Genomic DNA, 25,026 nt, shown 5'->3' with positions numbered 1-25,026 from the left:
CCTTCTTAACCTGTGGTAAATAAGCAGAACCACAGTTGACCCAGTGTGGTGGGCTCAGGGGAGCACAAACCAGAGAGCACTCACTACTCTGGGCTTTTCCCACCCAGACACCTCTTGGGAAACAGACAGGTCCCAAGTGGACAAACCTAAGATCACAGAATCTCTTAATATCAGACCATGCTGGGGTTCCACTGGCAGTTGTGTGTTGAATATACAAGGTCCTGGGTTAAGGCCCAATTAGCTCCCTATGAAAACCTGCAACAACCATGGAAACGAAATAGTGTGCACTAGAGGCAGTGCCGTTGTTGGGTATGGGAACAGGTCTGTTTTTGTGGCCTTAGAGGGTAGACAGGGAGGGATTAAAGGGCAGAAAGAGGCTCAAGCGGAGCCATTTCCACCCTAAATAAGGAAATATTACCAGCCAGTCCAGCCTGCCTGAGAGAATTGTAATGACCACTGGTGACAGCGGCATGCCTTTAAAGGAGTGAGGCACAGCCAAGCAGCCACCCATCGCAAGAGCATGACTGGACCTCCATGAGGTTTCACTCAGAGGAAAGCTATTCACCACCAGCTGCTGTCAACCGATGTGTGCAACTCCCTAGACAGAAGCCCTTCAGGAGCAAACCCTCAGAGAAGGTATATCTGACGGAGCACACGATACAACTCAATGAGAGTCAGCTGTATGATGGCCAAGAAGTCCAGAAACTGCTGTAGATTTAACAGTGGGTGGCCTCTGTGGAAACCTGTGCACATGATATACATGCAGGCGAAACATCCATACACATAACTTTAAAAAAAGGAAAGAAAGGTGGGCACATTGGTACACACCTTTAATCCCAGCACTCAGGAAGCAGAGGCAGGTGGATCTCTGAGTTCACGGCTAGACTGATCTACAGAGTGAGTTCTAGGACAGCCAAGGCTACAGAGTGAGACCCTGCCTTGAAAAAGAAATAAAGGCAGGCAGGCAGGCAGGCTGGCTCACTGGCTCACTAGCCAGCGAACCGTATGTAACAAGGTCAGTGTCTTCACTTCTGGGCCACAAAATGTCTGTGTCATTTTCAAAGGGCCATCATCATCTCTCATGCACTTGCTGTCAGCTCCTCTAAAAGAAGGATGCTACTTACATCTCTGCCCCTGAGGGGAAAATGGAGTTAGGTGGGCAGTCTAGGGCTGCTATTCCAGCCTCATACCACGTCCTGCCCAAGTCCTCAGACTAACTCAGGAGCAGCTACTGCTCTCACAGCACTGTGCATGCTGCTTCAGAACTGGGCGTCACGAACCTCTGAGAACTAACTCACCTGTGGTGATACGTTATTTATGACTTATTAAAGCTTGCCTGAGGATTCAGAAAGCAAAGCTAGCCTCAAGCTATAGAGACTGGGCAGTGGTGATACACACCTTAAATCCCAGAACTCAGGAAAAGGCAGATAGATCTCTGAGTCCAAGACCCTGGGCTATTGGAGAGTGAATCAGAGCTCATCCCTTTAATGCCAGGATTTGAGAGGCATAAAAGGTAGTGGCATTCAGTCTTTAGTCACCTTGAGGAGAGCATAGCAGTCTGGGTCAATCTGAGGAGCAGTGAAGTTGGGAGCAGTCCCCCCTTTGGTTTGAGCATAGGTAGAGGCAAGAGCTAGTGACCAGCTGCTTTGCTTTTCTGTTCTTCAGTTGAAGCTTGAACCCCAATATCAGGCTTTGGGTCTTTTATTTATAGTGCTACACTCACCTGTCATCATTTGCTCTCTGAAGGGCCCCGCCACGCAATGAGCATAAACAGCAGTCCTGCCCAGAAAGCAGAAGGAAAATGGTTACCAGTAATTCATTCCCATACAGTCTGCCCTCCTGAGACTTCCTGCAGACAACTCCAAACTACACCAGAAAGCAGTGCAAAGGCAGGTGTGCCTTCAGATACATGCCCTGTAGCCAGGACTCCCCTATAAGAAACAGGCCATGATGCATAACTATAACCGCATAACGAATCATCTGAGCCCCATTCCAAGACTCCAGACCCAGAGCTGAATTCTTCACAGGGAGTGATGGCTCCTCCACAGGACAGCTACCTGGTCTTCCCCCACAGCACTGGCACAGCTTCCAAATACACACGGACATCATGGAGTATCAAATCCTAAGCCAACTGCTATGGGCATCAACTATGTCCAGTGTGAAAAGTGGCTAGCCCTGAAGCCACCCTAGTCTTCTGGAGAAGAATGGAAGAGTGTGGGAATACTCACTTCTTCCAGGGCATTGGCTGAACACCGAGAACACATCCATTCTTCAGAAGCCTTTGTGGGAGGCACCCCATAGCAACCTAGTAACAACATCAGGAAGAGAACATGAAACCCAGTCCAGGGGCTGGGGTCAGAATGGATGAACAATACTTTTCCAGATACCATTCCCAAAGGCCAGAAATCCTTGAAATCTGAGCCAGAGTCCCAGGCTCAGTCATACAGCATGGTCCATAACCCGGGAAAGTCAGAGACTAGCACATCTCCCTAATAAGTAGCCAGGGACTAATCTCCAGACACCCACAACCCAAGGGACTCCAAAGTTGACAGGCATTTGGGACCGGTACTGAAGCCACGAGGAAACTCATCCACCAGCCATCAACTTGCTAAGAATACATAACTGGGAAGGCCTAGGGACAACTTCCAGCAAGCAGGCCCATGCTGCTGCGACAGGAGGAGAGGAAGGTAAGAGGTACTCACTGGCATGGACCCGGACACTGCACTTCTTGCAGGACACTAGCATGCTGGTGCCATCCTCCTCCAGGTAAGGGGTAGACAGGTTGATGTCTGTGCTGCAGCCAGTCGTGGTAAAGCACATTTCTGGGATCAATGGCTTGGTCCTCTGAGTCTGAGTAGCTGGTTCCGAAGCTTTCCCACAGTTCTGATTAAAGCTTCCAAATTCCACCTAAGTGAAAGGCAGGGAGTGTGCCCCATAGTGAGCACACGCCTGTGCTCCCCGGCCATCCACCTGCTCCATCAGCAGAAAGCTGGGCCTCTTACTGCTGTGACTACAGCTATAGCTCCCGGGTGCACAGCCATTATCCTGAAGCTACTAATTGAAGTTACCTCTAATGACTCAAATTCAATTTCTCACAGCAGCATCAAACAAAGGCCCCTGGGGGACAACTGAGATGAGGGAGCAAGTAAGAGGCACCTGGGATTTCAGTCTTCCCAAACCAAGTGGTAATAAAATGCACCAAGACATTAGCAGCGAGGCACTGCCTGTCCCCAGGTGCTAGACACGGTGGCCCCACTAGGACACAGCACCCAGAGCACATGCTCCTTAATGGGCCAGCACTGATTGCCTCTGAGGGCCATGTCAGCAGGTCACCTGAACTGCAGTACTGTCACATGGCTAGATCCCCACCTGTGATTCCAGGCTTGGGGCCTCTCTAGGAAGAACATTATGTCACACACTGCCCTTGGCAAACTATACTCACTGCAAATATCATCTGGCCCTGCCGCTGGATGGCACCATTATCCCCATTCCAAGGACAGAGCCTGGAAACATGTCACCCTCTGAGCCTATGCCATTCAAGAAACTCTGGCCCCCAGCTTGTAGATCTGCTGACACTTAACAATCAGGCCAGTCATGTCCCTCACAAACAAAGGCACAAATAGTTCTTTGCTGATGCTTTCTGTCAATACAAAGTAGTGGGTTGTTTATCCAGTATGTGGGTCTAGGCTCCACCCTTCTGCAAGCATGAACCTGGGGCCCTGCCGAGCTCAGGGCAGCCGTACCACTTTAGCTGCTTACCCTGGGTAGGACCCCCAAGCCTGATTTATTTACCTGGCACCTGCTGCTGTGAATTCCTGCCTGACCTTCTAGAGCTTGACCCAAAGTGATCCATGATGGTGAGGTCATCAGTGCCCCAGCCTTCACTGTGTCACATCTTCTGCCTCTCCCATCCCTCGCCACCCAGCTACCTCCTGGCCACGCAACACTCACTATGACAGTGAGCAAGGAAAGAAGACGATGAGAGGACCTGGCTCACAGGTGGCTTTCAATGGAAAAGAAACTGTAGTCTTGGACCCCAGCTGACAAGGACCACAAAGCATCAGGCAGAAAGAGCCCCAGACTAAGAGGATAAACGTTAGGCTCCGCAAGCATCGAGGTCTGTCACGTGCAAGGGTCGTCACATGAAAGCCTTCTGAAGGGTAAGCTCGCACGGCTGGGTCACATGCCTGGCAGACCCTCACAAAGCACTGGTAGGGTGAGGATGCTAGAGGAAAAGGGTCCCTAAACACAAGCGGACACAAGCCTTGCACCCACAACCAAACCCAACTCCCTCTGCTTGCTGGCCCTGGATGCCCAGTGGCAGCAGAGCAGGCTTACCTGATTATAGGTCTGGAAGATCATACAGACAGCACAGTGAGGGGCCTGTTGGGCCATGATCTCATTGAACTCCTTTTCGGCCTCAAAGTTCGGGGGTCGGTTCTGCCACAGCTGGCTCAGAGGCTTGGCCCAAGCCTCTGTCTCCTCTGTCTCTTCCTCAGGGGTCAGTTGTTCAGAAGTCTCTAAAGGAAGAAAAAGAAACATGAGTTACAGCAGCCTTGCACACAGGAGGTCTACCTAGAGAGTGGAGGGGCTCAGCCAGGGCTCCTGGTCCCAAGTCAGAACTAAACTCAAGGTTTCAGAGGTGACAAAAGGCAAGGGCAGAACACTTAGCAAAAGACTCCTTTGGGGCCTGGATAACTGGGATGTGGGCAGGGGTGAGGGAGTAGGGGTAGCTGTTTGTGCTGCCTTTTCTGATCAGACTGACTCTCTATTCTTCCTCATGTTTCAGGCACTCAGCCCACTCTGTTCCCTGTAACAGCGGCCACATTCAACCCTCTGCCCTCTCTGAGGGCAGCAGAATAAAGTGCCATCCTACCAGAAACCGTGCCATTTGCTGCCTCCCAAATGCCAGCGTGTTTAAGTCCTTTCCCCCTAGGGCTTTCCCTTCAGCTGTGCTGGAGAAACGGAGAGAAAACAGAACTGCTAAAGCGTGAGAGATGTTACATCACGGCCTTGGTCAGGACTTTCCAGAGTGAGCTGGAAAGTCCAGGGGTAGGGGGTCTCCCCAACTGGGGAAGGACTCCCCAAGATCTCAGAGGATGAATCTTCCTGACCATAAAATAAAATGTTCATGTCACCTTTCAACCAGGAACTTGTGAGTGGAGAGCCTGCAGGCACAACCCAACCAGTCAGCAAATAAAAATTGCTATTGCATTTTCAAAGAATGGGGGTGAGGGAGAGAAATGACCCCAGAGACCATCAGGTACTATGAAGCCTGAACCTGTACCTTGCTGGCCCTCCTCAGAACCCTGAACCAAAGACTCCTCATCTCTCTTCAGTGTGCTGGACAACGGGTCCCACAACTCAGGCACCCTTAACCACAATGCAAGAAAAATCCCTCTCTGGGCTCATCTTCCCAGAAGAGTGAGGCTCACTACAGAATGGAAACAATGGAAGTCTTCACACAGAGCAATAAGGTGCAAGGCCCACTAGCTCCTGGGACACACCAAGTCAAGGAGCTGGGGAAAGGCTGGGAGGAGGGACCGGCTTTGGTGGAAGCAGGAGCAAACAGCAGAACAGACTGCTACAATAAGCAGGCATGGCGGCTCAAGCCTGTAAGGCCGGCTGCTTGACGTGAGAGGAGAAGCCCGTCGCTGTGTCTGACAGGAGGTTGGCTGTGACAGGGTACCTATCAGCTACTTCACAAAGCCACTGCATGCGGGACTGTGTGTGTTCTTGGAATCCAATGCAGTGATACTGAGCAAAGGCAAAAGCACTCCTTTCCTCAGAGGCCCTGAGATCTCTGCAAAGCAGCCCAGAGAAAGCAGTGGTGGGCACACCTGCACCAGGTGCCCATCTGCTCACTCCAGGCAACTCTAGAACAATGCAGATAAACCAGTGCTTCCTCCATGTTCAGTCACGTTTACTCTAAAGGGAACTGGCAGCTGCCACTGTGTACAGCCCCAGTGAAGGGCCACGGCAGCGGAAGGAGGTCAAATTAGCCTCTAAGAGAGCCCCATGGTTCAGATGGAGCCAGAGTGCCAGACCCAAACATAAGGGACCAAGATAGTACAGAAGAGACAGAAACAGACATGCTCACAGCCCCAGTCTTCACAGGCGGACATCTGTTCCACTTACAAAGCCAAAAGTGCCCAAATCATTGCATATGTGAATACGGAATGCCAAGGGGAAACGTTCACTGTGTTAAGTGAAAATTACAGGAATCAAAATCGTAACAGTTTACATATGTAAAGTTTCATTGAGCCTCATAGTCAAGACATGTGCATTTCACTAAAAATGCTGTACTTCAAATAAAAATGCTTTTGTAAAAAGGCGAGAGAGAGAGAGAGAGAGAGAGAGAGAGAGAGAGAGAGAGAGAGAGAGAGAGAGAGAGAGAGAGAGAGAACCGGGCGTTGGTGGCACATGCATTTAATCCCAGCACTTGGGAGGCAGAGGCAGGCAGATCTCTAAGAGTTCCAGGACAGCCTCCAAAACAATACAGAGAAACCAGTCTCGAAAAACCAAAAATAAAAAAGTGGAGAGAAGCAAAGCATATTGGTATAAGCTTGTAATTCCAGCACTTGTGAGGCTGAGGCAGAAGAACCACGAACTCAAACAGTTTGTCTACATAGCCAAGCCTACATCTAAATAAAGAGAAAAAAAAGGTGGAATAAAGATATATTAGACTAACAAGACCAAGAATTCTAAGTATAATGCATAGCCTTTGTTTGGTTTATATTAATTTCAAGAGGGAAAACCCTACTGAATACATTCTTAGGTCAAGCCAGGGAAGAAAGGCAAATCTAGACTAAGGCCCTCAATTAACAGCAGTGTGTTTACTTAGGGACAATCCTTAATGCCTAGTGTTGTACTAATGTTAAGTGATCTGGCTGGGCCTGGTAGGCAGGCCTGTAATCCCAATTACTCTGCGTGCTGAGGCAAGAGGACCAAAAGTTCCAGGTCAGCCTAGAAAAGGTAGTGAGACTTTGTCTCAAAATAGAAAGTGAAAAGAGGGAACTAGAGGGATGGCTTATCCGTTAAGAGGACTGACTGCAATTCCAGAGGACCTAGGTTCAACTGTCAGCCTCCATGTGGCTGCTCAAAACCTCCTACAACTCCAGTGCCAGAAGATCCAATACCCTCTTCTGTGGGGCACTCAAAGAAGTGTACAAACATACGCAAGAAAATACTCATCCACGTAAGTAGTAATTTAAGTAAAAAGAGGGCCAGATACAGGACAGTGGCAGGGGGCTGGTTGAACGTGTATGAGGTTCTGTAGTAGTTTCTAGAAAGGTTTGATTTTGTTTTAAATGAAACTGTTGGACATGGTGGCTGGGGAGGCAGAGGCAAGAAGAATTTGAATTTGAGGCTAGCCTGGTCTACAGAGCTAGTTCCAGGACAGCCAAGGCTACACAAAAAAACAACAAAAAGGAAAACAGTGACATGACCAGATAAACTCATCGTACTTTCTGGAATACAGCAAGTGTCCATGTGAAACTGAAGCTGCTTTGTGGAATATTTCCGTACACTGCGTGAATATATGTCACTGTGATTGGTTAATAAAGAAGCTGACTGGCCAATAGCTGGACAGGAAGAGGTTAGGCGGGACTTACAGAGCCGAGGGAAGAAAGAGGGCGGAGTCAGGAAGCTTGGAAAGAACGAGATGAACAGCCATGCTGAAAAAAAGGTATGCCACGTGGTAGTTTTGGTAAGAAGTGTAAGTTAATTTAAGTTTTAAGAGTTACTTAGTAGCAAGCCTAAGTTATTTGTAATTAACACTTGTAATTAACATCAAGTGTCTTGTGTGGTGTTACTAAGGCGTTGACCAGCAGGCAGGTCAGAGCTGTTTGGCGGGACAGAAAAGCCCAGCCTACATTGCTTGAGCCTCATGTAGTGGTAAATACCTATAACCCCAGCACCTGAAAAGTGGGAGACAAGAGGTTCAGGAGCTCAAAGCCAGACTGGACTATATTACACCCTGCCTCAATAATGGACTAGCAGAACGAAAGCAGACAAGCTCACAGCAAATGTTCTGATAAAAATTAACTAAAAATTAACACTCGAGGACCACACAAGAGTTCCCATCCTTAACTTTGTCATAACTGAACACTGCTCATCACACACACACACACACAAAAAAAAAAAGGGCCAGGCATTGGTGGCTCATGCCTTTAGTCCAGGAGGCAGAGGCAGGCGGATCTCCATGAGTTCCAGGCAAGCCTGGTCTACAGTCAGTTCCAGGACAGCCTCCAAAACAATACAGAAAAACCCAGTCTCGAAGAAGAAAAACAAAAAAGTTGAGGGAGAGTATATCAGTTACATTGTTTCAAAAAGACACACTCAGACACCTCAAAGTGTATGTATCCAGTATTAAATGTGCTCCTCTTTGGAAAACAGGCCTAAGGCTAATTTTTCTTTTGCCTCTTGAAAACTGTTTTTCCAGTTTTTTACAATATACATCTTTTTGTTTCTTTCTGGAGACAGGGTTTCTCTGCATAGCCCAGGCTGGCCTCACAGAGATCTGCCCACCCCGGCCTCCCCAGTGCTGAGATTAAGGGCAAGCGTCCCCCTCCCCCAATCTGTGTTATTTTAAAGCTCTGAAGGAAGCAATCATGCAACAGGCAGCAGCTCTCAGCAGCTCAGAGGCACTGCTGGGACCCATTCAGGGTCTTCTGACCCCAGGACCTCTAGGCTGTCCCCATGCATAGGCTGCTCATACATTCTAGAAAGAAAACTGAAGCACATGGAGGAGGGGAGAGGGAACAGAGTACCCAGCACCAGAGAGAGCATCACTGCTCAGGCAGCTCTGCTTCCACAAGAGTGCAGATGCCAGTACCCGCCCAGGCCTGCCAGCATCCTCTTTCTGCTCCAGGCAGCCGAGGTGACCACACCCTGCTGTTGTCAAGATGAGCTTCAGAGCCACACTTCCCATTTCTCCTTGTGTAAGTCTTTAGTTCCCTTTTCTGTCTCCTTCCCAGGCTCCTCTGCCCAGTCATCCCCAGCCTCTGCTCGCCCTTCTCTGCCTTCTCAAGGAGACCCCTATATTTAAAAATAACCCTACAAAACACATCTAAAAAACAAAACAAACAAACAAACAAAACCACATCTGTATCTTCCCATGTCAACATCCTCTATCCACATGAACCGGGTTTCCTAAGTCATCTAGAAGCCTTAAGACACCAAGGAGGCCATCAACTCATCGTTCTCCCTGGGGACCACCCTCACAGCTCTCCAGACTCTTCCCACTCCAGCTGACTCTCTGCGACACTTCCACTTCTCCAATCCCTGTCACCAGCATCCTAGCCTAGCTGGTCTAGGAGCAGCCCTCCTAATACCAACTTGACTGTGTTGCTACCCTGCTTCAAACACACTTCCATGGCTCTAAGCTGCCCGTGAGAAAACGCTCATGTAGGCTCATGAGTAGGGCTGAACACCCAGCCTCACTGCCACTTTGCTCCTCCAGCTCGTTTCAATCTGTAGCCGTGCCCTTGAACTTGATGAGCCAGGCTGCCCCGATGACAGTTCCTCTGCACTGGTGCTCCCATTCCTCCTGTTTACTCATTCTGTCCCCTCAGCCTAGATGTGAGTCTTTTCTTCAATCTCTTTACCAGTCTGTCTCACTACTCTCCAAGCATTGTGAGGGCACGGGCATATCTTAGCCAGCTTTGTATGCACATATCCAGCACAGGGCTTGGCATCACTGACAGAATGAACTATCCCGGAAAAAAAATCAGCCTTATACATTCTAGTTGAAGAAAGGAAAGAACCTACATACAATTACCCTGTAATGTAACACAGTCCACCAATCTCGAACGAATAAGTAAAGAAAACTCATTCACAAGCCAGACACAAAAGACAGTGCTGTCCTCTGCCTGAAGAGCTAAAGCCTCGGGCCCTGGCTCACCCCTGACCTCTGTTGCCCTGTGAGAACAAGCCTCACCGTAGTGAACTGCTTTCCTTCTCGTGAGAGGGAGAGATTAAGACTTACCGTCATCACTGCCGCACTCCTGCAGCACGAGCGGGTGATGGCGCGGGAGCTTGCTTAAGGGCTGGCGGCGACCCTTGGTCTTCTTATTCTCCTCCAGGGAAAGCATGTACTCATCGGCAACCTGAGCAAACCAGGGAAATCAGCTCAGTGATGAAACCGGAGGGAGTTATGATGACACACACCTGGAAACACCTGTAAGTCTTACCACTCGGGAGGCTGAAGTGTTAGGACAAAGAATAAAAGGCAGCATGGGCTACATACGTAGTACATCATCTCAAAAATGAGAGGGAGGGAAGCAGGGCATTCAAGAGAACTGGAGGGAAACGGGAGCGGAGGGGAAGAGGGACATTGGAAACAAGAAAATGTAAAGTCGAACACACACACACACACACACACACACACACACTGTCTTGGGGTTGGAGAGATGGCTCAATAGTTAAGAACACTAGCTGCTCTTCCAAAGGACCTGGGTTCTATTCCTGACACCTACACGGCAGCTCACAATCATCTTAAGCTCCAGTTCCAGGGAACTCAGTATCTCTTCTGTACTCTGAGGCACTGTACACACGTGGTGCACAGACATATATGGAGGCCAAACACTCACACGTGTAAAATGAAAAAAATGAAAATTTAAAGCCATTAAAAAAAACATATCTTAGAAAAGCATATGCCACAGTACCAAGCAAACTATACTAGTGTATTTTAGTATTTAAGAGCAAAAATCTGCTTATGTCTTGCTTCCTGGCCTTCCCAGAAGATGCCTGAACAAGAGGACAAGCCAGGAACCCTCCCACCTTAAGGTCGCTGCCATGAAACACAGCGCCCCTTTCCCTGGGAGGTCAGCACCTGTTACACTGCATGTGCAGGGCGCAGGGCCATCCATACGAGAACCTACCAGACAAAGGATGAGGGCACCGAAGCCACTGCAAGGACAACAGCCCAGCTCAAGCTGCACCTTCCACCCTTGAGACCTGCAGTCTTGTGGCCACTGCCAACACCCGAGAGGAAAGTTTCCTCTGCTCCAAGGAGGAAACAGAGTCTGCCCTCTGGACGAAGGTGCTAAGGGAAGGTTGATTTCACACCGCACACCATCCCCGAGCAAACATAATTAGGTCTAAGAAGTACAGGACTGACGAATACTCCGTAAGTTCCTTTTTAATCAACATACTTCAAAATTGGTTGTACTGACATTACGAGACACGGGCTTGGCGAAACCATTAAACGAGGAAATGAGGCCTAGAAGTCGGCCACTTTCCAACACTAACTAAACTAATGCTTCCGATCTACAAAAAAGTGGTGGCACTACAGGGCCACTTTAGAGGTGAGGTGTCCTGGGCCGTAGAATACAGAGCATATTCCGAGCCTGAGAACACCACTTGAGCTCTCAAGAGAAAACAATTCTTTACAGGCCACATTCAGACAGAGTAACACCTGTTTCTGCAAACACAAGTTTACCAACAGGTTAGTGTCCAACAAACATTGACTGGACCCTTTCTATGTGCAGAGACCTCTTAGGAATGGAGGTGTAGAGCAATGGGCTGACAGGACAGGATCTAGTCTCCCTGCGTGAAAGGTACATGGCATACACAGGAATGAGGAGAAGAGTGAGGGTGTTTAGAAGGCATTACCTCTGACACACAATCAATCTTCCAAACAGATCCCAACTACAGTGTGCCCAAAGTAGTGGGTTTCTAGTGTACAAAGGGCACGGACAGAGCCAGACTTAACCCTCTGCATCATAAAACCACGTGTGTGAGGAAGGCCTCTCCATAGCCACCACTGCGGTGAGCAGGAGGGGCTCTGGGTACCATTTCCCTTCTACCCAAGCAGCTTTCTCTTGGATTCGCATGCTTCTTTTGGGGCTTTTGTTTGTTCTGTTTAGTTTGAGACGAAGCCCTTATGTATCCCAGGCTGAGGATAACGTTGAATTCCTGTTCTTCTTACCTTCACCTCCTAAATGTTGGGGTTACACAGTACACACCACTGTACATGTTTAAGCAGAGCTAGGGATAGAATTCTGGACACACTGCCAACAGAGCCGCATCCCCGTCTCATGATTCACAATTTTCAAGTGAGTAGGATTTCACTATTTTTTGATATTTATTTTGTTTTATGTATATGAATGTCTGCTGCCTTTATGACTGTGTACCATGTGCCCAGAGATCAGAAGAGAGCATCAGATCCTCTGGAACTGAAATTACAGATGATTGGGAGCCACCATGTGGTTGCTAGGAATTGAACTGGTCCTCTGCAAGAGCAGCCAGTGATCTTAACCACTGAGCCATCCCTCCAGCACCAGATTTTACTTTTTTTCTTTTTGGGTTTTTCGAGACAGGGTTTCTCTGTATTGTTTTGGAGGCTGTCCTGGAACTCGCTCTATAGACCAGGCTGGTCTTGAACTCATAGATCCACTTGCCTCTGCTTCCCAAGTGCTGGGATTAAATGCGTGTACTACCAATGCCCGGCCAGATTTCACTTTTTTAGAGAGATTCTAGCCTCATTTCCTAAAAACAACTATTTCCCTGTGGCTGACCTAATTCTGCACATTTTAAATTGCCTATAAAGGGATAAAATAAAGGCAAAAATCATTAAAAATTAAATGTATAACTAATCATAAAATTTATAATATTCTGGTACTTCCTACTTTGAGCACACCTCAGTGACAGGCTTAAACCTGGCCTGTGGCAGATACTAGGGGAAATGCAATGAGAGCAGTGAAGAATCTAGACTGGGTTAGAACGGGTAGAGGAGCTAAGACGGCTCACTGGGATAAAGTCAGTGACAACAGAATCAGTTAAACAAGCAGCATGGCACAATGCTTGTGAATCCAAGTGTGGCGGTAAGAAATGTTGGAAAAGAAGTCAGAGCAGGAACCGTGCACCCGAGACTCCTCAGCATAGGTTCATATTCAGGTTATGGCTATGTTTTGTGGCATGTACTTGTCATCCCACTTGGGAGACTGAGGCAGAAGGATCGTTTAAAGCCACAAGTCAGCTGGGCAATGCTGTGACACTCCCATCTCAAGTGAAAACCAAACCACAGAACTACAATGGGAGTGGATGGGACCCTGGCAGGAGGTCAGCTGACCGAGGAGCAGACTTCGGCAGTAGACAAGGAGGCGGCGCACGAGGGCCATGCAGCTGCAGAGAGCTGGGAAGGCTCACAGGAGCGACCCGCAAACAGTAAGTATGGAGTCCCAGACTTCAGAAGGCTCACAGAGCAGAGGGGAGCCCAGAACACACGGCCACCGGGATGTCTAGACCTGCTGTCTGCTCATCCCAGCAGACAGTAAGAACAGGAAGGACTCATGCCTCAGCCCATCTTGGAGAGGAACAACGAAAGCAAGGGAGCGGCCTCTAGGATGGGGACCTAAGCATGGTCTGGAGCAAGGGAGAAAAGCAGCTGCTAAAATGGAGATAGTAAGACATATGGCGGCCATGCAGTGGCAGTGAACACCATTAATCTCAGCAGGGAGGCAGAGGCAGGCAAATCTCCAGGTTCAAGGCCAGCAAGTTCCATGACAGCCAGGGCTACACAGAGAAACCCCGCCTCAAAAAAAAAAAAAAGTGACAAGCAGAATGTCCACAACCCTAACCCTGTAAGCATGTTAATATGACAAAGGAGAATTAAGACTGATAATCAGGTGACTGTAAAGCAGGGGAATTATTCCAGATCATCTGGATAGGACCAACATAATCACCTTAAGGCACACACAGCAACAGCAACAGTCAAAAAGGGGCCAGGAACCTTGTGCAGAATTTTCCAGACCCCTGCCGGCAATAAACCTGGGCCCCAGGTTCCAGAAATTTCTGTGTCCTCTTCTAACACGCAACACAGAGTTGTAGACAGTGTTGCCAAAGAGGCCTGTTCTGCACAGAAGCTGCCACCATTGCCAGCCTTGTCTGAGCAAGCACTTCTGCAGCAGACATACCCCCATGGCTCCTGGAGCTGTGGGGACCCTACTGCTCTGGTGCTTCAGCAGGATGCTGTCACCAAAACTAGCTTACCAGATAACTCTGGATAGAGCCTGGATGTGGGTGTCAGCAAGTGGCCCAGTTATGTAACTTGAGAACACCAGGAGAGCGGTGCTCTCAGGAACCCCGATATTCCCAAATACACAGACAGTGCTTTCAGTTCTTCAGGGATGGGCAAAGCTGTTGAGCCTCCTTGCCAACCTCATCAGACGTGATGCTGGCTTCTCACTAAAACAAGCCTGACCTTCAATCTCCTAGTGACTCCCTACATGCCTGCAGGCCAAATATACTCTACATCTTCAGCACACCTCACAAACATTCCCAAACATTAAACACTAAAACACTATACACCAAACACTAAAAACCCTCCAGTTTTCTCTGAATCTCTATTTTTCACAGATAACAACACCCTTGCCTCTCCAGGAAATCAAGCCAAAGTCTGAGGTGCCTGAGCTGTACTACATGGCAGGCCAACTTGTCTCCCAGTCCTGGGTTCCTATGTTCCAGAAACTCAGGTGCATCTCCTGCCCCGACCCTGTCACCACAGTCCAGCTCTATTCTTACTATCTCTCAAACCAAAGGAGCAGCTTCCCAAGGGGCTTTTTTTTTCTTTTGGTTGGCTTTTTGGAGACAAGGTTTCTCTATGTAGCCCTGGCTGCCTGGAACACACTTGAGATCTACCTGTCTCTACCTCCTAAGTGCTGGGATTAAAGGTGAGCGCCACCATCGAGGGCTTTTCTTCTTTAAATTGTGTTTCCTCCTTTCTTGGTGTAAAATAAATAAATATAAGCTGGATGTAGTGGCACAGTTCTTTAATCTCAGCACTAGGGAGGCAGAAGCAGGTGGATCTTTGTGTATTCAATGACAGCCTGGTCTACACAGTGAGTTCCAGGCTAGCCAGTGATACACAGTGAGACCAAAAAGAAAATAAAAATATTAAAGAAAGAAGTGATATGAGGACGGGCGTTGGTGGTGCACTCCTTTAATCCCAGCACTTGGGAGGCAGAGGCAGGCAAATCTCTGTGAGTTTCAAGGCCAGCCTGGTCTACCTACAGATCAAGTTCCAGGACAGCCAGGGCTACACAGAGAAACCCTGTCTGGGGGGTGAGGGAGAAGGGAGAGGATGAGGAGGGGGTGGAGGGAAGAGAGAAGTGATATGGCACCTGGTTTTAAAGCAGTAAAAGCGGATGGAGCAGGTCCAGCAGGAACTTGAGGTCCGACCTGCACGGCAGCACCCTCATGCATGCTCACAACAGCACTCACGCTCCATCTTTGTGCACTTCCAAGCAGATTGCAGATTTCCAGTCTCCAGGCAGAGCATGCAGAGCAGACCCCATGATGCTCTGACGTTAGTGTGGCTATCAGTACATGAAGAAGAGATGACCCTCCTCTCCCAGATTCTTGCTCCAATCTTGTTCTGTCTACCACCTGTTATATTCCTCCAAACTTCCCCCTTCTTGACATCCTGAACTCCTTCAGCCCAGCTAGGCTGCCAGCTCTTCCAATGGGAGTTGGTCACTCAGTGTCACCCAGTGCTGAAACCACATGCAACTCTCTGTCCACACTCAATTCTCAAGGAGCTCCGGAGGTCCTGGAAGGCAGTGCTGGCCCACAGAACATGGGCCCTACTGACTACAAGGGTTAGGCAAGCAGGTGAGTAGGACAACACCTTTTGGAGAACTTTAAGCGGCTCAAAGCTGCCAGCACACACTGCCAGCGCAGAGAAAGGAATTATTGTGAGAGTCCACAAAGAAAAGAGACAAGCTGAAAGCACGCAGCAGGCTTTCAGCAGGCCTGAGAGGGAGGCATCTAAGGAGAAGCCTCCCTACCCTGTGGATCACGATGGCAAAGGCATCTTGGCCGCTGTCCACGTCATGGATGCAGAGTATGCATCAATGAGTTGCAATCTGCCTTCTGCAGTACACGCTAGTCTGCAACCTCACCATGTGGTGAGGCAATACAGCCTGTGGACATCCAGGACTGCCTGTCCCTAGTTCATCCATCTATTTGAAAGTGAAAGAAGAGCAGGACCATTTGCCCACAGGTTAAAAAAGTCATTTTGTTCAATCATATTAGCTAGCAACAAGATGACATCTAACCCATTTTTTTAATCCATCACTTAATTGATATCAAATACAGGAAAAAAAGGAGATGACTAGTATTTATTGGCTTGCTGCAGGCTCTCCAAAAATAAACATGAAAAACACACCAAAAAACTCCAGTAGAATTAATTTACAGTAATACCTGAATGATGTTCATAAAATATTTAGTATCTATTACATCTTTGCTATTTGCTAGCTACTCTTTGGACAGTGACCAGCCAGAAGTCAGAATTCTGCAAGCAGAGGACAGACGAGGTGAACTGCTGTGTCACAGCAGGGTGGGTTGGCACCTGAGGACTTGTGAGGAAATACAAGGTGGCAGCTGCAGGGGTTAAGAAAGTTCCCTAGGTGAAAAGCGTTCTCTTGTGGGTACTGCATTAGGGGGTATAGAGAGCACTGGCCAAGGCAGCCAGAAGGAAGCATGGTGGTTATTAATTCATTAGCCTGCAATCACTATGAGATGCACGCACGAAGTATACCGAAACTGAGTCACGACACTTAGAGGAAGTGGAGAAAATTATCTGGGCACTGAAAGACAAGATGAGGGAGGGCTGTGAAATGACTCAGAGGGCAGGGGTGCTACCCACCATGCCCAACAACCTGTGAGTTTGATCCATGGGATCCATACAATGGGAGAAGAGAAGAGAACCGACTCCCAAAAGTTTTCTCACCTCCACTTGTGCGCCACGGCTCACGTGCTCCCAAATGTACACAAAGTTACCCACAAAATGAATAACTAACTGAAAAAACAATTTTAGTTTTGTGAGACGGATTTCTCTGTGTAGCTCGGCTCACAACCCAAACAAATATTAATAAAAAGCAGAGCGTTCCTTAAAAAAAAACAAACAGAAGATAAGATACACAGGAGATGGTGAAAACTATAATTCCAAGCCAGGGCTAGAGAATCTCAAGAAAAAGACTACATAGTGAGTTCCAGGTCAGCTTATGCAACTTAGTGAGAACCTTAATGATGTCTGTCTGAGTTTTAAAAAGAAGGGGTGATACATAAGCAGCAGAAGCAGGAGTCAGGGAGTAGAGAAGTTCAAGGTCAGACTGAGCTGTATCAAATAGCAAGATCCAGGGCCAGAGATGACCCGTCAGGTAAAAAATACTTGCCACAAAAACCTGATGACTTGAGTTCCATCCTACAACCCATTGGGACCCGATGTGGTGGCAGGTATTTGTAACCACAACACTCCTAAGGCAAGACGGGAGGCATCAACAGACCTACCCAGAAGTTCTCAGGCCATGTAGCATGAAGAGCAGCAGCAAGAGAACCCACCCTGCTTGAAGGCACAATGGCATATGTACAGGGAGCGTGTGGTGTACTTCTCCCAGATGTTCAGTACTTGGCTCCTGAAACTTGGTTTTAACTAATTAAACTTCACTGCTTTTACTGAGAGAAAAAGAGAGAGAGAGAGAGAACCCACCCTAACAGGGTAGAAGGAGACCTGATTCCTGAAAGTTGTCCTCTGACCCCTACACAAGTATCACAGTATACAGGCCCCCACTCATCACATTCATACATACACATGCAACCCTCCCCTCAAATCTTGAAAAAATGTGCATGACAAGATCCTATCAAAAAGAAAAAGAAAAGAACAAGGCGCTGGAGATATGACTCTGCAGCTAAGAGCACAGCTGCTGTGTTAGAGTGGACTAAATTCAGCTCCTAGCACCATGTGGACTACTCACTCACCTGTGTGCAGCTCCAGGGCAACTCAACACCTCTGGCCTCTCGAGGCACCTGCCGTCACTTGCACAAACCCACAAATACACACAATTTAAAATAAATAATATTTTTAAAAGGATAAGGTGCAAAGAAAGCTTAAATAGAAGCAAAAGGCAAAACTAGGGAAACCTGGACCATATGGAAGATCAACATGGCCCACATGGAAGGATGACAGCAAACTCACAAGCATTCCTATTTTTCAAAGATATCCAACCAAACAACTTACTTAATATGAAGGTAGAACAGAAAGCCAGGTGGTCTGTGAGTTCAAGGCCGGCTAGGGCTACATGGTGAGCTCTCACTCTATTATGCAAGCACAGGGAAAGGAATGTAGCCCCTCAGGCGGGCAGGCGGATGTTCATTTACCACAGCACACATGCGGACAGAGGTCAGAAACATCAGCAGTTGGCCCTATCCTTCTGTGTGGGCTCAGAAACAGACTTTCGATCTTTGTGGCAGGCATCTTTGCCTATTAACCAATCTCACTAGCCTCTTCTTATTGTTTTTCTAAGACAAGGCCTATTGAGCCCCAAGCTGGCCTCAAATGCATCATGTAGCCAAGGACAACCATGAGCTACTGCTCCTACCTCCACCTCTCAAAGCTGGGACTACAAGTGTGCACCATCATCCCAGCTCGCCACCCTTTACCCTTACTGTAATCAACCATGCAAGCTATGAGGCTAGGGAAAAGAGGTTACTGGGAGAGATGAATCCGTTGTAGCCAATAGGAATCCTCTCAGCGTGGCAGACCTGCCAGGAGCCACAGTACACAAAAGGAAGAAAGAAAAAAAAAGCCTCTGGTGAAACAGTGGGTACTAGGAAGAGACCCAAACATTTCCATGTAGAGTTTTAGGAATCTGTCCTGGTCTCCAAAAGGAGTATCTATCAACGACAAGCTAGGATTCCATATAGCAGTGAAATTTCCCCTGAATATCAGGGTGAGAAAGGCCACTGTGACGGTTTGGATGAAAAAGCCCCCAATAGGAGCATATATTTGAATGCTTTGTCACCAGGCAGTGGAACTGTTTGAAAGGATTAGGGGTGTGGCCTGGAGGAAGTGTGTCACTGGGAGTGGGCTTTCAGGTTTCAAAAGCCCAGGCCAAGACCAGTTGTCTCCCTTTCTGCCTGCAGATCAGGATGAAGTCCACGCCATCACACCCATTGCCATGCTTCCTGGCATGATGAAGGACCAAATCTCTGAAACTATAAGTCTCAAATGCTTTTTTTGTAAGTACTTGTAAGAGTTGCCTTGGTCACGGTGTCTCTTCACAGCAATAAAAGTGACTAAGATGCCACCTCATCTCGAACCCCAAACACCTGGGCTGCAACCACTGCCATCCATCCAAATCTTTCTGCTCTAGGCAAGTAGTCAGAGGAAGGGCTCCCAGCACATCCAACCAAGCTTAGGATTTGCACTGCTCTGTCCCTGTTGCTGCTGCTGAGATGCGGTCCTCTGGATCAACAGTCACACACAGAGAAAGAGGAAGACAGGGACTGTCACCTGGCATTCTGACACAACCACTGCAGGCAGTAGATGTAAGGTGAGACAGAGGGGGGCCTCTCCCCTGCCCTCCCCCACACCTGCAGCACCTTCCCCCTCACAGGCCCCCTCGGGCACAGGCTGCCTCTCGGGGCAGTGGCCTCCCACAGCACTGCAGAGCCTGTACCTCTGCCAGCTCCTGCTCGCTGATGCTCCGGGGGGGCACTACGCTTCTTCTTCACACTCGGCTCTCCTGTGGCAGCCCTGCCATCCCCTCTGGCATAGCTGTGCACGGTGAGAACTCCTGTTTTCTCCTGGCCTTGACAAGAGACAGACTCGCTGGTTTCAGAATCGGAAGAAACTGAATCCTGGGATGAACTGGAGCCCAGGCTGGAAGAGGACTTCTTGTTGGAACCTGAGAAGACAATGCGTCCTCCTACGGATGCAGGATTCACAGAAAGGTCCAAGGCGGCTGCTTCGGGCTCATCCTCCTCATCCTCCTCTTCTAGTTTGACATTCTTCAGCTCTTCAAATTTGACTTCAGTGGAGTCAGAGTAATCTGAAACACAGGTGCATATCATATCAGACAGAGCCAGCTTCCTTGTTGGAAGCAGGATGGCAAAGACTGACAACCAACCAGGCCACTGTGTGATCAAGACTCAGTGCTCACCGCTAGAGCCCCCAACTGCTTTCTCTCCGTGCTAGCTGAGGATCTTACCATTTCTTCTTAGGGGCTTCAATCCAAGTCCTGGGCATAAGCTATCACAACTCAACATGACAGGGTTATGAGCAAGTGGCTGCTGCTGTTCCTCACAGGTGTGTGCTCAGCAGCAGTCCAGCTGCCAGAGTCAAAAGAAACTCTACAAAGCGCAAGTCCACAGTGCTCTCCAGCCACCAGACACTCCGCACAGTAACACAGTGCTCTCCAGCCATCAGACACTCCGCACAGTAACACAGTGCTCTCCAGCCATCAGACAAACCTCGGCATAGAGTAAGCAGATTTCTTCAAGCCCAAGATAAGCCTAGCCCTAATAAATTTAGACTTGGTGCCTGTTGGGAGTTACCTGCTCCAAAAACACGTGGTCCTCCAGCCTCTAAGTGAACAAATGCTACAGTGGCAGGCACCTGATTTGGTGAAGACACTGTACTTCTCCAACACATATAGTTATATTTAGTTAAGACTTTTAGGCTGGGCATGGTGGTGTTTGCCTAGAATCCCAGCATTTGAGAGGCAGGAGGAAAGCCATTGAGTTGAAGGCCAGTCAGGGTACAGAGGAAGACAATTACTAAAAACAAACCAAGATCAGTGGCACATGCCTATAACCCCAACACTCAGGAGCCTGAGGCAAGAGGGTCTTCAGTTCAAAGCTAGGCTGGGCTACACAGTGAGGCCTTGCTTCAAAAATCAATAAGCCAAGTGTGGTGGTACATACCTTTAATACCAGCACTTAGGAGGCTGAGACAGATCTTGTGGGCTACACAGAGAGTTCCAAGATAGGCAGGGATACATAGAGCCTATCTCAAAATATTAAAGATAAAAATGAATAAATAATAAAATAAGAGCCAGTGAGATGGCACAGCAGGTAAAAGCACAAGCCTGGCAAACCTAGGTTCAATCTGGGAACTCACATAAAGGTGAAAGGAGAACACACCCCACCCAGCTTTCCTCTGTGGTGCACGCATGCACACACGTGTGAGCGCACATACATGCAAACCACACGCAATAATAAGTAAAATTTTCTTTCCCCTTTTTGGATGGAGACAGATTCTCACTATGTAGTCCCAACTCGTTTCAAACTCTGAGAGATCCACCTGCCCCTGGCTAAGTGCTGTGATTACCTGGCCCCATAACTAAAGTTTTTAAAAATACAAAAAAAAAAAAAAAAAAAAAAAAAAGCCGAGCATTGGTGGCGCACGCCTTTATTCCAGCATTCGGGAGGCAGAGGCAGGCGGATCTCTGTGAGTTCCAGGACAGCCTGGTCTACAAGAGCTAGTTCCAGGACAGCCTCCAAAGCCACAGGGAAACCATGTCTCGAAAACCCAAAACAAATAAATAAATGAAGTATCTAAGTAAAAGGGCAGCACCCTCCAGCATCTCACCCCTCTTATTTAGCCTGGTCACACCCTGCACTCACCCTTCCTAACCCAGTATCAGATTTAGAGGGAAGCACCCAAAGCTCCAGACAGTACTTTCCATCAGCAGGGCTGGCTGGCTCCTGTGACATCTGCCTACCTCATATTACTAAAATGACCTTCATGGAAGTCTTTGGTGTTTCCCTGAGTCTTTTCCCGTGTCTGGCCTGCCCTGCATGTCCCCAAGCAAAATACTTCTCGCATTCCAGTGCAGGTCTGCTCACGAACCAGCCTCTCACATTTGTTTCTTCTGACTCTGCAACTCAATACAACATTGACCCCACAACAGACAGCTGTCAGTTAGGGCTGTGGACAAACCAGCACTGTCAGCTCACCTGGGAAGGGAAGGCCATCCTCGACTTGCCGCACGGAGCTGTGGGTGGGCCTCACTGGGGCGAGGGTGGCCTGGCACTCCGTCAGCTCATACTGTCCAGAATTCAGCTCTTCCTTGGGGAAGAGTTCGCTCTGGCTCACCTCCTGTGGTATTTCAAGACAGACTCGGTGTCGCTTTGTCCCTATTCGGTGCTTGGCCAGGCTGCAAGGAGAAGGCAAACCTAAGAGCCCATCTGTACACCCATTCCCCCAAATGCATTCACTCATGCCGACACAACCCAAAGCAAAGCCCATCCCACCGTCTGAAAGTGCAGATACTGCTGTCTACCTTGGACATCTACTGTGAGGACCGAGATGGGGCATGCAGGATACCTGGTGGGGCACCTGGACTAGACCTAGACGAGACAGCCCCACAGTGTCCCTCCCATCTTTCCCTATGTGCACAGATCCTCTGGCCAGGACCCTGATGAAGTCAGATGCCACTCCGTATTCCTGAGCTGGTGTCTAGCTTCCACCACATGTTTCTTTCAGAAGACACTTAGTGATGCTGAGGAAAACTGACTCTGGGCACAGCACAGGCTCACCACCCTCATTCCTTAGCAAGAACCACAAGGAAGTACTGTAGTCCAAACAACAATCAAACTGTGGCAGCCATCCCCCCCCCAAGGCCAAGCTTGCCCAGTACCTTCTCTTTACATCTCCCTCCTCTCCCTGCTCGACCCCTTCCATGTCCTCTTCTGGGCACTCCTCATTCCCAGCTCTTGGGGGTAGTCCACTGTCCTTCAGAAACTCAGCAGCTTCTGGTGTGGGCAGAGTATGGTCGATAACAGTGCTGTCCTTCCCCGCTTTCCACAGTTTGTAGCGCTCGGGCTGGAACCTCCGCACAAACACATCCATGGAGATCTTCACCATATCTTTTCTGCAGGAGCACTGCCACGGGAGAGCGAACATGAGAGCACACTGTCAGATCCACCTCTCCATGTCCCACCCCCACCTACCCAGACTAAAGCGTTAGAAGGTTTAAAGCCACACTGCTGGGGGTGGGACACAAGAGCAGGCAATGGGAGGAATAGGACCAAGTACATTTTTAACATATATAAGAATGACATGGTAAAGCAGGGTGTAATAATGCATGTTTTTAATCCTAGCACTCAAGAGGCACAGACAGGTGGATTTCTCTGAGTTTGAAGCCAGCCTGGTATACATAGTGAGTTCCAGTTCAAACAGGGCTATATAGTGAAATCCTGTCTCTAAAAAGAAAAAGTGACAAGGTGAAATCCATTATCTGTACAATAATATGACAAATTTAATAGTCCAATTTTAGCCAACACTGAAGCTTATGTTTTGGTTCCCAGGGTGAGGGTTCATTGTCCTGCAGAGTCTTCAAGTTTCAGCAAACAGGAAAACAAAAGCAGAATGCATAGCACTAGGCTCAGCCAACCAAACTGAATGGGTCTAAAAAGAACGGTAAAGACAAAATCTGCAGACATTTCCCCAATGGTGAACAGCCACTTGCCTCTGAACATCTATCCAAGCTGGGACCAAACAGGCAAGCTTACTATTTTGGGCCAACAGTCTAGACCCCACTGCTGGTCTATAATAAAGCAAGCCCCTAAGGACTGTGCAGGAGAGAAGTCTAACTCAGTAGTGGTGCTTGCAAGAAAGCAAGCTGTCTGGGAGGGAGGCTTAGGCAGGAGAATCACAAGTTTAAGGAAGCAAGACAAGACCCGATACATAAAAAAGAAAGCCTTTAACCTATTTCTTTATCTTCTGTGTGCATTGGTGTTTTGTCTGCATGTGTATCTGTTTGAAGGTGTCAGAACTCCTGGAGTTGGAGTGACAGACAGTGGTGAGCTTCCATGTGGGTGCTGGGACTTGAACCCAGTTCCCTCGCTTTTAATCACTGAGCCATCTCTCCAGGCCCCCAAATAAAACTTAAGGGGGGCTGAGGCTGGGAGTGGTGGTGCATGTCTTTGATCACAGTACTCTAGACAGAGACAGGAAGATCTCCTGTGAGCTCAAGGGCAACCTGGTGTAGTGAGACCCTGTCTTTTTTTTTTTTTTCCAAAACAGCGTTTTTCTGTAGACCAGGTTGGTCTCACAGAGAGTCACCTGCCTCTGTCTCCCAAATGCCGCCCAAAAAGGCCCTGTCTTTAAAAAGCTACAAAAATGGCTGAGGATATAGTTTAGTGGTAAACACTTGTTTAACATGCAAATAGCCTAGGATATTAACAGTTAACAACACATACTCTACATGCTCATAGAGTGAAAAAAATTCAGCTAATTAAGGTAACCAGGTCATGGTATGCAGTGGTTACAAATAGCAGCCTCCTTGGAAGTGGTTCTTATATGGGTTGCCCTAACTCAATGTTGTCCCCAGGCTCTTGATAGGTATGCTGGGTACCTTTGGGAAGCCTCAGAGCACAGTGGCCAGGCTTCATATTGGCCAGGTTTTCCTGTCCATCTCACCAAGCTGCAGAATACGAAACACTTGATTGAAGCCCTGCCTAGAGTCAGGTTTAAGTTCCCTGGTCACCAGAAGATCCGTATCTTAAAGAAGTGGGGTTTCACCAAGTTAAATGGGGATTAATTTGAAGACATGGTGGCTGAGAAGTCACTCATCCATGATAGCCAAGGGTCAAATACATCCCCAATCATGGTGCCCTGGACAAGTGGAAGGCCCTACACTCTTGGGGGCTTACACTGTGCTGCCTTACACCCCACCAAATTATGTTTAGTAATAAATGCCCCATCCAGCCTGCTAAAAATATAATTTTTTTAAATTAAAAAAAAAGCCACAAATGATGACATGCACCTATAATCCAATACACAGGAGACTGCCTAGAGTTTGAAGCAAGCCCGGACTACAATGTTTCAGGGCTATAGAATGAGAGACAACAAAAAATGAGCTTTTATGGACACACAATGCTGGCACCCCCACATTCCCAGCAACTGTTCCAGGTTCCAACAGTTCAAAAAAAAGTTCGGACAAGAAGTTCTTCAACCAGACGCTTTTGCCGATCTTGTTACGGAACAAATGAAGTAGGCTTACCAGTACAGCTTGCTTGCCATACTCAATCCATCGGCGGGTAGCGAAATTGGTAGACTCGGCACAGTTGAAGCCGTGGTTGAAGCCAGCGTGGTAACCATATGGGAAAGTGATCATAAACTCTCCAGCTTCCTGGGTCACCTGAACAAAAAGTGGGCTTAAAGCAACTGCCACACATGGCAGAGGATAGAGCTGGGCTCCTGAGTGTCTCTTTGCCACCACTTAGCTGATCAGC

The 25,026-nt window shown here is 48.3% G+C and overlaps 1 protein-coding gene and 1 long non-coding RNA gene across 2 annotated transcripts in view; one reads left to right on the top strand and one right to left on the bottom strand.

The window, feature by feature from the left end:
- Kdm4a (lysine demethylase 4A) overlaps positions 1–25,026 on the bottom strand; it is a 49,473-nt gene that overhangs the window by 9,552 nt on the left and 14,895 nt on the right. The window contains 10 exon segments of the mRNA XM_005083882.4: positions 1,724–1,779; positions 2,229–2,305; positions 2,703–2,907; positions 4,339–4,520; positions 9,989–10,109; positions 19,464–19,496; positions 19,498–19,835; positions 21,745–21,944; positions 22,428–22,672; positions 24,795–24,932. Of these exon segments, the coding sequence (XP_005083939.1) occupies positions 1,724–1,779; positions 2,229–2,305; positions 2,703–2,907; positions 4,339–4,520; positions 9,989–10,109; positions 19,464–19,496; positions 19,498–19,835; positions 21,745–21,944; positions 22,428–22,672; positions 24,795–24,932 (1,595 nt within the window).
- LOC121143972 lies at positions 2,323–5,132 on the top strand. The gene is made up of 3 exons (XR_005881297.1): positions 2,323–2,687; positions 3,926–4,160; positions 4,790–5,132. It is a non-coding gene; the product is annotated as an uncharacterized LOC121143972 (long non-coding RNA).

The sequence above is a fragment of the Mesocricetus auratus genome, unplaced genomic scaffold (genome assembly GCF_017639785.1).
Source record: "Mesocricetus auratus isolate SY011 unplaced genomic scaffold, BCM_Maur_2.0 Super-Scaffold_100014, whole genome shotgun sequence".
Lineage (NCBI taxonomy): Eukaryota > Metazoa > Chordata > Mammalia > Rodentia > Cricetidae > Mesocricetus > Mesocricetus auratus.
The sequence above is the reverse complement of the archived record's forward strand: the minus strand, read 5'-3'. Positions and strand labels throughout refer to the sequence as shown.